The sequence below is a fragment of the Chelonus insularis genome, unplaced genomic scaffold (assembly GCF_013357705.1).
Source record: "Chelonus insularis isolate UGA/USDA-ARS -01 unplaced genomic scaffold, ASM1335770v1 contig_365_pilon, whole genome shotgun sequence".
Lineage (NCBI taxonomy): Eukaryota > Metazoa > Arthropoda > Insecta > Hymenoptera > Braconidae > Chelonus > Chelonus insularis.
Window position 1 is genome coordinate 1 of NW_023276527.1, and position 15,968 is coordinate 15,968.

The 15,968-nt window shown below is 29.8% G+C and overlaps 1 protein-coding gene and 1 pseudogene across 1 annotated transcript; both read left to right on the plus strand.

Moving 5' to 3' along the window:
• Window positions 1–1,061: 1,061 nt before the first annotated feature.
• LOC118067140 (uncharacterized) lies at window positions 1,062–3,136 on the plus strand (annotated as a pseudogene).
• A 515-nt stretch (window positions 3,137–3,651) lies between these two features.
• LOC118067144 (uncharacterized) lies at window positions 3,652–5,349 on the plus strand. Its single transcript, XM_035083733.1, is given in 4 exon segments — window positions 3,652–4,328; window positions 4,331–4,687; window positions 4,741–4,970; window positions 5,119–5,349. Coding segments are annotated over 4 exon segments (1,485 nt in total). The 5' UTR covers window positions 3,652–3,661.
• Window positions 5,350–15,968: the final 10,619 nt, after the last annotated feature.

Consider the following 15,968-nt stretch of genomic DNA (forward strand, 5'->3'; position numbering starts at 1 on the left):
CACGTGACCTGATCGAAAAAGCGTAAGACGGATGGAGAGTAGACAGCTATCCCCTCTCTACGGCGCGGCGAAAATGTATGCCTGGGCCTACTGTTTCGTTTAGGCAGCGCAGGGCGCTTGCGCGAATGTTCGTGTATGTTACAGCGTGCCACGCGCATCCATGGATGTGACAGCTGATGGCTCGACGTCTGTGTAGTGATCACATTGTTGTTGTATTTGTAAAATTCGTGAATGTAAAGTGCTTAAAATATGGAAATTGAACAAAGTGCATCTATTAATGATAAAAGTGATGAAGAAATAGCGAAGAAAATGAGTGAGTACTTTATAAATATACTAGATGAAAATTTAATAAGTTTTAATTTTTAATTAATATAATTTTTTATTATTCAGGTTAGGTTAGGTTTATTAATTTTCATTTATTCATAATATAATTTTATAATTAAGGTTAGGTTTCGATCGAGTCTATCGTACTGCTTAACGAAATTATTAATATAGATACATATGAACTTACATAGTATAATGTAATATTTGTAATATGTTTATACTTTATAGCATTAACCTATATTTTCATAACATCACAATAAGCACATGTGCGGTGTAGGTTTACCAAACAAATAATTTCGAATGAAAATAAATGAAATAAGATGATAATAAATAATCTCCGTTTTTCAGAGAAAGAAAAGAGACGGAATCGAGAATACCAAAAGGCATGGCGTCAGCGTAAAAAAGATTTGAAAAAAAAGATTCGAAGGAGGAAAAGAAGAAAAAAAAGAAAAAGACATTGTGAGAATCAAAGAGCATATTATCAACGTACAAAAGGTTTAAAGGAAAATGACGAAAATGTAGAAGAATTGTTCCAAAGCAATTAGATGATTTGCAAATGTAATTTGATTTCATATTTTAAATATTGTAATATATATATATATAAATATATATATACATATATTTTATTGTTTTATTATGTATTTTTATTGTTATTATTTTATTTTATGATTTCTTTGTTTTTTTCGCAGAAAAAAAAAGAAATTGGAAAGTAATGAAGACCAAGAGAATGTTCTGCAATGCAGGGCTTTTCGAAATTAGAAAATGTACCGCTCGAACAAAATCAATTCCTCACCCAACAACTTCGTATATATGAAGAGAGTCACGAATGTATTACCCCCAAAGTCATTTTACATAGAACTACAGATATTCCAGGTGATGGTAATTGTCTTTTCCATTCACTCATACATGTTCTGCAACTTAAATTTCGACTTGTGATTTGAGAAGACAGTTACGTGATTCACCTTATTTAAACTCCTGCCACAATCCACAAGAAGCATATAATATACTTTCAAGTAACAATGAATATGGAGATTTGGATTGTTTATATTTGTTTGCAAAAACTTACAATCAAATATTTGTGTGCATTACCACTATTTCAACGTAATTTCAAAAAATAAAGATACTCGATTCTGTCATTTTAAAGCAAATGATACACATAATTGGATTCATCTTGATCTTCGTGAGCTACACTTTACGCCTTACTTCTCTGATGATGAAAAGAAGAAAGAAGATGAAGAAAACAAAAGCAGAAGAACAAAGAATATTCTAAGCGGTATCGAGATAAAAAAAGAACATCAAATATACAAACAGCCCCGTCCGCCGGAGATGTGTTGGATGTACAACCAGTCATTCATACTCACAAATTGCAGACCCCGTCCACCGGAGGTGTGCCATATGTTCCACCAGTTATTTGTAGTTCCCAAATTGCAGATTTATTGTCGAGAGATGTACCTTCAAGTCCATCACTACATTCTAACTACAATTCTATCGAAGTGCGTCAAAGGCATTTTCCTTCTCAAGATGTTGAATCATCTCCACCTAATATACATCTTCAAACATACTCTGCTTTTCAACAGAATTCTTCTGCTCATCAACAGTTTGAAAATGATTTTGTTAAAAATGAATTTGGTCATGCTTGCGACATTTGTGACAGACTGTGGTTTAGAAAAGATTTGAAATATTTGCAAAACAACGATGCAACTCCAAAAATTGAATTTATAAGAACATTGCTCTCGAACATTGCTATACTGACAATAAAAATATGTTCGACTTGCTTTAAAGCCATTCAAAAGCAATGTATCCCACAACTATCAGTTTACAATGGATTCAAATATCCACCACTTCCAGACTGTCTTAAAGACTTTCCTTTGGACTTGGTAACTGAAAGACTTATATCGCCAAGGATTCCATTCATGCAAATTCGAAGGCTTCGGCATGTTCACGGTCAATATGGAATATACGGGCAGGTGATAAATGTTCCAATTGAAATAAACACAATGGTGCATCAGTTACCAAGACAAGTGGATGATGATCATGCTATAACAGTTCACATTAAAAGGAAAAAAATTCACAAATCTAGCTACGTGTATGGTATAGTGACCAAGAGAAAATAAAAGTGTGGTTACGATATTTAAAGGATACTCCTCTTTACAAGTCTTACGGCGTTTTAGTTGACGATGATTTTTAAATGATAGAAGTTATGACGTTGAAGATGAATCATCTTTGATGAAGATGGCGACAATGACCTTTTAGAACAAATACCCATCGAGGAAAGTTTAATAGCACAGCAGCAAACATTGATGTGGAACGACGATATGTACTTGAGAATCGCTCCAGGCGAAGGTAGTTTTTTATTTTTATTTTTATGTTTCTTTAATTTATTGAACAAGAAGATACATAATATATATGATTTACTTTTGCTTTCTTTTTAGGTAATGCTCCAAAGAGTTTGCTGTTTGATGAACATGCTGAAGAATTATCTTTTCCACAAATATATCTGGGGCATTTCAGAGAATTTAGGAATGCGGTCACACCCTTCATGATGGCTACGAGTGAATTAAGAAGATCTGATAGACGCGGAGTAACCCCTCAACACTTATTGTACATGGCTATGAAAATAATGAGAATTAGAATTAAGGACTCTCTTCACATTGCATTTAAGCATGTCGGCCAAGGTATTGCAATAACTAAAGAGCAAATAGAATCTGATGATTATATTCACGGCTGCATTGAAACTAATTTGGCATTCCTTCGTTCTATTCCGAATTCAGCATACTATTGGGCAGAAAGAAAAAGAGATCTTTTGCTATGATTCGTCAATACGGTAAGCCAACTGTTTTCTTTACCATAAGTGCTAATGAAATTGGATGGCCTAAATTATTACAATTGTTGCATAATTTGAAAAATAATGCGGAAATATCGGTTGAAGAGGCCTGCAGATTTGCATTTTATTGAGAAAAGCACTCTTATTAATGAAGATGCCGTAACATGTGCTATATACTTCAATAAGTTGGTCGAAGTTCTTTTAAAAATATTACAATCAAAAAAGGCACAGTCCTTTCAAAAAATACAGGATTTTGCATTACTTTAAAAGAATTGAATTCCAACATCGAGGTAGTCCACATGCGCATATTTTAGCTTGGTTAGATAATGCCCCAGAAGACGCCCTTAACAGAGATTATAATGAAGCTATCGATCTTATCGATTTTCTGATATCAGTATCTGCTGCCGAGGCTTCTGGTGATATCCGATTACAAACTCATAAGCATACTTTTACTTGCTATAAAGGTTTATAGCATCGAGACGACAACAAAAATGTAGATTTGACGCTCCGTTTATGCCAGTTAAGAAAACCATGATTTTGACGCCTATGCCAGATACAGAAAATGGTTTCCAACGGTACAAGGCTAAATATAATTTAATCCAAAAAAACTTGGAAAAATACGAATACAATGGTTTTCAATCGTTCTACGATGAAAATAATATTGCTTCAGATGACGAATATGTCAACATTATTCGAGCAGGAATTAATAGACCACGAGTTTTTCCAAAACGTAAACCATGTGAAAAGTGGAATAATCCATTTAATCCCTTCATATTCAACGTTGTTAGATCCAACACTGATTTCCAATTTATAACTGAAGAATATTCTTGTGCAGCTTACGTGGTCGAATATGTTAACAAAACTAATAGAGGTGTTAGCAATTTACAAAGAAAAATAATTGAAATAATGGATGAACATCCTGAGTTTAATTTATTTGACATTACTAAAAATATTAGCATTAATCTTTTGAACCACACTGAGATGACGAGTCAAGAGGCTGCATGGTACTTATTGAGAGAACCAATGTCAAAAAGTTCAACTGTTATTGTCTATATACCAACCATTTGGCCAGTCGAAAGGCATAGAATAAAGAAGACAATGAAAGAATTAAGTGAACTAGAAGATGATTCAACCGACATATGGAAGGAAAATTATTTCGACAAGTATGAAAAGAGACCTGAAGATTTAGCAGGTATTCTCTTGCTCAGTTTGTTGCTAAATATTATAAAAATAACAAGGGTGACTATGTACTCAGGGAAGAACCAAAAGTTATACGATATCGCAATTATGATATGGGTACAGACTACAATGAGTATCGGAGAGAAATGGTTACTTTGCACCTTCCATTCCGTCATGAAGAATCGGAAATTCTTGCAGAATCGCGATATCTTCAGTTATACGAAGAAAATGAGGCACTTATTCTAGATCGAAGAAAAGAGCTCGAATCAAATCTTGACATCGAAAAAACATTGGAAATCTGCAGGGAGTTATGTCGTGAAAATGTTTCCGATGATGATGAGGAGATAAACGACGTAGTTGGTAGAATTCCTAATGAAAACCCATTTGCTGATTATATCAAAATCCAAACGCAGATTTAAATGATGATTTACGCCTTGCGTTGTTTGATAAGCTTGGATCAATTGCTAAAAAGAAAGATAATATCTTACCTTATCCAGAATTTTATGGGCTATGCGCAAAGCAAACGAGGGAACAGCGAGAAATTTTGTTTCACACTATGCATCATTTAATATCAAACAACGAGCCAATGCAACAACCATTGTTGATATATTTGACTGGGCCAGCTGGTAGTGGTAAAACGTTTGTAATAAAAGCACTCATGGAAATTTATAATAGATTTCTGACACGGATGGAATTTTCAACGCATACATTGCTTGTGCTTCAACTGGAAAAGCTGCTACAGCCATAGGTGGAACAACGGTGCATAATGCTTTAAGTATATCACTCTCAAGGCTATTGCCACTCACATCGAAAAAGCTCATCAATACAGAGCGCTATTTGAGTTCATTAAGGTTATTATCATTGACGAAGTAAGCATGGTTTCAGCAGAATTATTAGAACAAATTAATGAACGTTTGAAGCAAATCACTGGCTTGTTCACAAAAGCTTTTGGTGGATTGGACGTGATCCTTATCGGAGATTTGCGCCAATTACCTCCTGTAAAAGCTACCACCGATCTTTAAGCAAATTAAAAAAAAAATTACTGGTGAATCAATTTGGCGAAAATTTCATCAATTCGAACTCAAGAAGGTAATGCGCCAAGAAAATAGACTCTTTTCTGCCATTTTAACAAAAATCGGTGATGGGTTCATTCTAACAGAAGAAGAATTAAATATGATAGAATCGAGATTTGTAACTAAGAACACGCACAATCAGAATGTCCGGAAGGAACGAGACTTATGTTCACGAATAATAAGGTTAATGAATACAACAGTACAATTTTGAACAGTTTTGAAAATAAAATTGTTTCATTGGCATCGGATGTTTTCGTTGGTTGTCATAATGCAGAACAAGAAAATTTTGTAAGGCAAAAGTTACATAAAATGAAACCTGACGAGACTGGTGGATTACCTTATGAACTAGTTCTAGTTCCTAACCGACCCTATATGATAACCATAAACATAGATGTCGCTGATGGTTTATCTAATGGCACTGTAGGAAAATTACTACTCATAGAATCTGATAAAAATGATGAATCACAAGACTTGGTTCAAATTCTCAAAATCCATTGGTCAAAAACGTGCAACAAAATTTAGAAGCGACATTGCACGCTTGAAAATCGACAAAGACGCTGTTCCAATTTCTTTACAATCATCGTCAATACCACTCAACAGAAATAAAACTATAGTGGCAAAAAGAAAACATTTTCCACTGATTTCGGCTTTGGCGATGACAATTCATAAATCCCAAGGAGGTACGTTTGATGCTATCGTTTATGAATACAATCGTTCTCATTCAAGAGAATTGGTGTACGTTGCGCTATCAAGAGTAACTAGTATAGAAGGTTTGTTCTTAGTCACTGAAGACGACACAAGGGCGAGCTGGAAATTTCATCATGGCAGAGTAGGAAACGCACAGGTGGAAGATTCAAACGCAACAAAAATCAAAAGAGATCAACAACTCATCGAGAAGATTTATCAATTGAATTGAAACGTTTACGTGAAAATCCTTTGCAAACCATCACCAAAACACTTGTAGATTTTATTTCTAAGAATAATAGATTGTCTATTTTTTCATTCAATTGTCAGAGTTTACGTGCGCATGTAGATGATCTAGCAATTGACGCTCTTGTTAAAAAGATGAATGTGTAATTTTATCAGAAACTCATATGGGTAACAATGAAATAATTGACATTCCGAATTTCAACTTTGTTGCGAGTTTCAGAAGAAATAATCGTCCCGCGGGAGGAGTAGCTATTTATCAAAATATGAACACAGTTCATTATTGCACAAATTATATGGATGTACATGTGAAATACAACAGCATGTTTAATGCCACTGTTTCTGATATCGTGTGATATTTGTATAAGTCGTTGCCACTCTGGTGATAATCAGTTCATAATTATGGTTGCCGTTTACATCTCTCCAGATAAGTCATTGCGTGCTATACGAGACTTCTTGTATGAAAATTTATTCATTTATTCTCATGATGCATCTGCATTGCTTAAAAAAAAAATTGGAAAAAGCTTTGATGAATTGCCAATGATTTTGAGTGGAGATTTCAACATAAACTTCGCAGACGATAAAAATCAACTATTAATTGAATTTTTAAATAATGAATTTGGTTTAACTATGTCAAATGATCGCAATCTTAGCACAACGAAATACAAAACTACTATTGATGCGGTCTTTATTAGACATTTAAATAGGTTCGAATCAAAACTGTTCGTTTCTTACTTCAGCTACCATAAACCTATCGTATCAGTTTTAGAGATTGGCGATGATAGTTCTGGTAATGATGATGGTGAAAAAGTCGTTGAAATTATGGATGAAAGTTGATTTTTCGGAAAGATAAACTTTTTCATGTAAAATAATTGTAATAGTTTTAAAGTGTTAAATTTTTAATGTAATATAAATTGTCATGTTTGTGTACGATAGCGCAATAAATGAATATTGTATTCTACCACATAAATGATAGTACTTTTATACTGATAAAGCAATTGGTGCAAAATTATTCCGTAACCATTCCAAAATATCAAACATGCTCAACGTTAATAATCAAGTTTTCACTTCTGCCGGCACTCCCGGAGTGCAACCCGTCATTTTTTTTTATTCATGTCAATTATTTTACTTGGAGTGAGAGAAATGGATAAACCACAACTGTCGTCAGTTAGACTCAAGAATTCTTTTAATAAACTGTTTGCTTTCATAATTGCTTCTTGAAGTGAAAAATTATAAATCAGAAAGAAACATAACAAGAAAAATGATATCATAGGGAATTTGTTGATTAAAAGCTTCATCATTTGATATCTCTTCAAATGGATCAATTAGTAAAAGCTTGACAGATAATTTCATTAAATGACTGTATTGATAAATTTAAAAAGAAAAGAAAAACAGCAAAAATATTTTAGAGCTTTTTGAAATGAAAATTATGACGTCAAAAATTTTTTCATGCAAATTAAAGATAAGAACTTTAAAGAGGACACTTTGAGCTTTAATATGGTACTTAGCTGACTGTTGTACGATAATTATTTTGAAGGTTATTGAGATTTGAACGCAAAGATGAGCTTTTTTCTTCAAAAGCTCATAACTTGGTTAAAAAAGCTCGTAGGCAGATTTTTGAGATCGCATTTTGAAGAGAAAAGCTTCAGTTTGAAGAAACATCTTTTAGTATGTTGTTAAAAAAATTCTTTTCTGCAACAAAAATTCCTAAACTTGTAGAGAAAAATTTGTAATTATTTTTTCTCCCACTTTTTCTAGGAAAAAAGCTCAAGATAAAAATTCATTTAACTGTTTATTTATTTGCCTTATTGAGCAGTTGTGGACGCCATTTGTAACAAATATAATTAAATAAATGCGGTAGAAGAAAAATTATCCAAATGTATTGATGAATAAACACAACTTGGAAATGGATTGAAGGATGGTTTACATTCCAATAATAAACTCGAGTACGATAAGTCGAATTAATTGAAATTTCATTCCCATAAAAAAAAAACACCACGTCCAAACATTTACAACCAAACTTCAACAACTCTTGGTTATTTTTTTTTTTAGGTCTTCACTTTCGCGTAATTTAATTAACCCTTGGAAGGAGAAGGTCGAGAGCTTTTTCAACAGTCTATTGTATCAAGAGCGTTACATACTTCAAACTATCAAAGTGCTGATGATGGTTGAATATAACGTACGAAAATCAACAATAACTAAAAATTTATGAGCTTTTTAATAAAGAGGCCGATTGAAGCTTTTTACTTGTCATATATGAGGATGTTTTTTAAAAGGATTTTGATGGGTAATTTTTTTTCTTTGTTAATAGAATTTTTTTGTTGCAATGAAAAGCTCAAAAATAGCAAGAATAATTTTAAAAAAAGCTTTTAAATAAAAAAAATAAACAAATAAATTTTTTTCAAAGATGATTATTTATAACAAATTGCAATAAATTAATAATATAAACCATTTAATAGCTAGAGCTTTTTTTTTTAATTGTCCACAGAATCAAATACTTTTTACTCCATCTATTTTACAGCTTTTTTTATTATTAATAAAATAAAATGGCTTAACTGAATTTGTTGAAACTTTTTTCAGATCTTCTTTATTAGATTATCTTTCGAATGAAACAGGTTCAAAGTCAATACCTTTATCCATTCTTGAGATATCGAAAATGAAAAAAAGTCTGACATACGTACGTACATACATACGTACGTACAGACATATAAAAATCTTTTTAAAAATTAGTCAATATACTTTTCCTCATTTAAAAGAATGAAAATATGAAAAAATTCAAAATCGATTTTATTGCCATAATTTTTTAATAAAAAATTTAAAATTTTTTCCAGAAACAAAATTTTGAAAATGAGCTTTTTTCGTTGTTGACGTATAAATGACGGAAAGAAGGCAATAAAGTGTCTATAAAAATATATTATTATTAATAAAATGGGTGAAATGTGTTGATCTAAATTACTGAAAGAAGTTAAGCTTACTAAAGTTATCAAATCATTCTATGCTTTAACAAAAATCACCCCAATTAAACATTCCCTAGTCATCCTGACTTTATACCAGCTGACACCTTCCTCTTCCCCCTCGTCTTAATGTCGAATCCAATGAAAATTTATATATTTAATATAAAAGATCTACTGTACACAAGTACACAGAGCTTTTTATCCTCTATTTTACCAACACAAACAATTTCAAATATTGTTTCCTGCGCATCAATAAATATCACAAGATCATAAAAAAATGACAAATAAACTATTTGATTAATATGAAAAAAGGAATGAAAAAAATTTTTATTTCGGAACAACTGAGCTTTTTTTGTTTTGTTTGGAAGAATGACCGGAGCTTTTTAATTAAATTTGTAGTTAAACAGAAACAATCAGGGGTGGTATGACCAAGTTCAAAGACTTGATAGCTGGAGGGATGAAACAGTATCATGGATATTACTGAAATAACTGGTTGAGACAGAAACACATAAGGTGAATTTATGAGAGATATTTTCTTTGTATTGCTTTCTAGCCTCTCTCTTTGTCGCTTTTATTCAGCTTCGTTCAAAGTGTGGCTTTCGTCTCCAGTTTGCTGTCTCACTCGACCATTGATAACGACCTAGTACTTTATTACACATTGATAGAACTTATATGCATTTTTATGCTCTCTTACTTAGTATTTATGTTTTCTTCTATCGTTATATTAAATTCTGCTTTTGTATTAAATTTTTATATATTTTGGTCGAGAGTTGATGATAAACTATAAAATCTCTGACGTCTCAATTTTGATAATTGTTTTCATCCAATAGAAGCAAAATTGTTTTTTTGAGCTTTTAAGTTTTTTTTTCAAAAAAGCTCTGCTTTATTTTATTTTTGATTCCAATTTTTGAAAACTTTCAATTCTAATTCACAACATACTTTACAATAAAAAAAAAAGACGTTTGTTATTTTGCAAACTTTTGTCAAAAGATAAATTTTCCTTTAGATAATATTAAAGAATGTATCTTATCCGAAGCTTTAAGAGCTTTACAAATTTTCGTAAATAAATTTTTCTTATTAAATAATTTTTTAGAGTTATAGTTATTTATCATTTATGAAGCTTTTTTGAATTTTTGAAGATAATTAAAAATTTCATTTAGTATTCCCATGAATTGCATCTTAAAGCTTGCTTCAAGAGCTTTCCAATACACTTCTAATCCCCTTTTTTTCATCTCCTGAGAATTATACAGATTGAGAGTAAAGTTATTGACAAAAAAAAGCTCATTTTGAAATATTCTTCCATTTTTGAGCTTGAATAAAATTTTTCTCGACAATTCTAAAGCATGGAGCTTATAATTGGCTTCGAAAGCTTCAGGATGCATTTCTTAAAAGCTCTTTTTAAAGCAACTTCTGAAGATTTGTAGGAGTTGAAATTTGAAACTGTTGTTACATAATTTCGTTTATTTAAAATTCTTAAATGAAAAATTATAAAATCATCCCGGAAATAATTATTTTTAACGATAATTATGAAAAACTTTTTTTTTGTCGATTTTTAGCAGGTTATTTATAGATTACAAGGGATTATTAAGCCAATACCTTAGTGGGATTCTCTTGAATAAAAATTTTCCCTAGCATTAGAAACATTAGAAAACGCCATCTATCGTTAAAATATAAACTTTCACCTAATTGGCTATTGAACCTACAAGTAAATAATGACTTTTACAAATGACAATGAACCACGTGGCACAAAACGTGTCTAAAGAATCACTTGTGGTTATTTACATCAATGATTGACACATACTGTAATTTGTAAATAAAATTAGTGTAATCAGTCCAATGGTTAATCAGTTATCGCGATTTTAATCATGAAAATCATCTAATCAATTATTCAATAGCATTGAAAAATTTTAATCTAAAACAAAAGAATCAAAAGCTCCAAAAAAAGCTCACAAATTCTGATTAAAATAAATTTCTTTACTAAAAAATTTTTTTTAATTTTTTAAACAAAGAAAAAATTATTTATTACTGAATTGTTACTTGGAAAGACAACAAAAAGCTCCAATGAGACTAAAAAAGCTCTAGGGAGTCGTAGTAAAATTTTTCTGAAGCTTTTAAATGAATGAAAAAAATGATGCAATAAAAATGAGTAAAATAAATAAAGAAACATTAAAAGTGTTATTAAAAGTTATTGATAAAAATGTTTTAAACATTTCTATATAATTCTTGATGTAATTTATAACGTTATAAATATATCTAATCGTTAGATAACAACCAGTTGCCTCGAAACACTATTATTCTCGACTTGTCCCTTGTGTCGGAACTAACTTGAAGAAGAAAGTTATTGCACAGTTCTCTAGACTTCTCAGTAGCTCCCAGGATAACAATCATAACTAATTCAAATATGCATTGAGTTTTTTTCTTTTTTATAATAAATCATCATAATTTTATTCAACAATTTTTATATAAAAATTCATAATTAAGACATTTTAATTTTTATTTATTTAAAATTTCATTTAAATAATTAAAGCATTTAATAATTAAAATAATAAAGCTCTGAAGAATTTTTAATTGTCATAAATATAACTTCGTAATAGTGGCTAATTTATTTTTTAATTTACATACGAATTAAGTAGTTCAAGTCAACCGTTAGATCAGGCAAAAATTGTTTGTCTCAAGGAAAAGCTGTTGAAGGGTTTGCTATGCTCAGTGATGATTTATTATGAAAATTGGTCCTTAATTTCTCAAGCAGAAAGTCGTAATGCTCACCATACTTTTCAGTAGAATAAACTTGAAAATGTCAGACGTTCAAAAAAGTTATGACAATTTTATTTTCTTTTCAAGTTTAATTGAAGTAAATTAAATAATTTATTCTTCGCAATAAAAATAATTTTCTCAGTATTTTTGAACCTTAGAAATTTTCTTTCCAATGTTTAAATAATTTTTTTTTAAATAAACAACAAATTATCTTTTAATACTGAACTATAAAAAAAAAAATTACTGGTAATCCTTAACGAATGAAAGTTCATTTTCTATTATAAAATCAAAGCTAATATATAATCAATAAAATTTTTTACCCCAACTTATATAAAAATAACTCTAAATTAAAATCACACTGATTATTTATTTAAAAATATTTTATTTTTATTAAAACTTACAAAAGGAGGAAAAATTTTCTATTGTAAATAATTAATATAATCAATTATTTGCAAGCTCAAAAAAGCTCTTGTGAGTATGACAATAATTATTATGTGGTTTAGAGATAAATATAAAAGTAAGAAAAAAGGAAAAAACTTACCTCAGGCTGATAAATAATCTCGAAGTGTCCCAGTCGGGTTTGAGAAGGTGCACGTAGGGAGTCAAGAACAGATGTAGGTGGATTGAAGCTCAGTGATGCTTTTATATAAGCCCGCAACTTGGCAGCTTGTACACCCTCTCCACTACCCGACTATGACCCTCGTCCAATCAAATAAACTCGCACCCCCACGCGACGCCAAATAACTCACCCTCCACCTCCCCCACACGATCTTCAAACTTGACTCGTGGATACATTTACTCGTGCCACAGGTGCCTGTCTATTCTTCGAAAACGTTTATTCATACACTCCTTTACTTTCATTCAGACAATTCGATAAAGATTGATGTTGCATTCAGAAATGCGTTATGCACTTGTTTTGTTTCTTCAATGAATTTATAACTCAACTTTTAAGCTTTTTTGTAATGTAATGCATTATTTTCAATTTTTATTTAACAAAAAAAAATTTTTCGCAAGCTCAAAGCTCTCAATAAGCTCAAAGCTCAAATGCATAGCAATAAAAGATACTATAGAGAATATATAATTTATTTTTGATTAAAATATTTCAATTGTTCTGGGCCAGAAAAAAAGGCCCAGAATCTTGTGAAATATAATTAATATTTTTTTTCTTAAATACACACATTAATTAATTAGTCTTCTATTACTTCAATTAATACCGAATAAATTCAAAAGAAGATAATTAATACCCATTTTATAGGAGAGTTTGGGTTAAAATTATCATTAATTGATTTTTCAAGAAAAGCATAATAAAATGTAATTTGTTTAAAATATTCATTGCAAATATTTTTCCACTAGACAATTTTTTTTATAAAAATTGGAAGAATCGTTTTTGAATGAATGTCAAGAAACCTAGCATTGTAGTAAATTATGATAGGTTTAATTAAAGAAGACAATCAATTTTGATTTTAAATAATTTTTGGTCTGAACGATAAATCGATTTTGTTTATTAAAACAAACGTTTCTTTTTTTAACAGTCTTTAATTCTGATATAGTAAAATAGATCTTATGAAAAAGTTCATTTTAATTGAAATATCTCAATAAAGAGACTAAATACTATAATGAGGCCAATTAAAATGAGACTATTTCAATGGGATTAATTAAGAGACTATTTTAATGGGACTTATAATGAGACTATTTTAATGGGACTTATTATGAGACTATTTTAATGAGATCAATTATAAGACCATTTTAATGAAATTAATTATAATATTGTTTTAATGGGATTAATTATGAGACTATTTTAATGAGACTTATTATGAGACTATTTTAATGAGACTTATTATGAGACCATTTTAATAAGACTATTTAATGAAACTAATTAGTCTTTTCGGTACTCAAAATTACCAAAAAATATTATAAATCCATAAATTTTTATTCTCGACAATTGATTGATTTGTTGTTAGTAACGCACAACTAATTTGTTTATGTTTAGTTTATTACTGAGACTAAACTTGACTGAATGTCACTTGAGATGTAAATGTTAATTTGACACTTTATTAAATTTTCATCATTACTATTTCATAATAATTATGTTTATTTTATTTTTTTTTTTACTTAATAAATTGATGTTATTAATCAATTTTCAACACTGTGAAGTTGAGTTTTATTTGACTGTTTATGGAATATATTTAATGATATTGATTACAAAGATGTTAATGCTTCCAAAGTCTAGCTTCAATCTAACATCTTGAACCATATGGCTCGTTGGGTTGCCAATGTTTATGATCTCCATGCTGACGCATAACAATATTATGCTCAAAAACAAAAGGTGAGAAAATATTAGGAATAAAAAATATGTCAGAATTGTTTATAATAAATAAAGGTTTTGCAATGATTAAAAAAATTAGAGAAAAATTGTGCAGATATTTAAAAAAAAAAAAAAAGGCTTTCTAACTTTTTAGTGACCTTTGTTACTAAAAGTTACGATAATTTTATTGCAAACAGCGAATAAAAAAGAAATTTTTTTTAATTTATTTTTTTCTTTTTTTGTTATTATTAAGTTGATCTCGAGTGTATACTTTTAAGAAAAGCCGAAAGTTGAAACGAACACATCAAGAAGTATGAAAAGTTTCCATCATTATCGAAAAGAGAGAGATGGAAGAGTAACGTGATAATAAAATGAACATTAACTATATATATATAAGATCGAGTGAAGAAAAGTTTCAGTTCGATGTCTACTGATATAATAATTCGTATACGTTTATATATCCCTCAGGGCTTCTTTCTTCCGTTCCATCAACATTCTCTCAATATAACTATTCTAACTTTTCGGCCACCATATTGGTTTTGAGTTGTTACTAAATCGTTATTTTATAATTGAAAAATAATAACTGTCGTTTACTTTTGATTTCTCAGTCACATTTCAGCAAGGAGGCAAAAAAAAAAATTGTTTGACATACTTTAAAACAAATACTTGTGTGTTTAAATTTGTGACCATGTTATCGGTTTATTTTATTGATGAAAATAAAATTATGGTAATGATATGGTAATTAAAATCGGGTCTCAATATATATTTGACTATCAGAATCGGTCTTTAGAAATCTATTTATAATTTCGTTTCGACGAGGATGGGCGTAAACATGACTCAAGGCAATTCGTGATTATTTATTAATGACTTTTTTGGTTGAAACTCGTGTTTATGACCTATTTAACTCTAGTATTACCGAGGCATTACTTCAGGATTCCAGTCCAATTTCATTCTTAGAGAAAACTCTTTTTAACCTGCAGATATATCAGTATGTTTTTAATCTATTTGAAGAAATTAAATATCCAGAAACTACTTGTTAATATAAACAATAAATAAATAAAACCATTTTTTTATTGCAAATGTAATTAATTAATTAATATGCATTTAAAGCAACTGGTTTTTCAGTAATGCTTCGAAATGAAACATTGAAAAATAATTCAATTTAATTGGTAAACTTAATTAATAATAAAAATTTATTAAGAATAAATTAATTAAGTTATTTTATTTAAGCGATGAAGGGTTGAAACTAATAAGATATTTTTCTTTAATTTTGACTGTTTTATAATTGTGGATGTTGATGGCTTAAAATGCTGTCTGAAAACTTAAATGATACCTTCATTTAAAGGAATGAATTTGTAATTACATTAATTAATTGATATTAATATTTTTTTTGTTTTATTTTTAGACGTTGAAAAAAAATTTTTCAGTCAAAAAAAAATTGGTAACACTGTTATTTATCAACTCTTGTATGAATCAATTTTAAAGATTACTCAAAAAAAAAAAGACAATTAAAAAAACTCCAAGTCGATTGGATGGTCAGTGAGTTATGTTATTCCAGTCGAATTCATGACAAACAAATGACTTGTACACAGGCCTTGCTCTAAATTCATTTTTTTTCCCCTAGTATT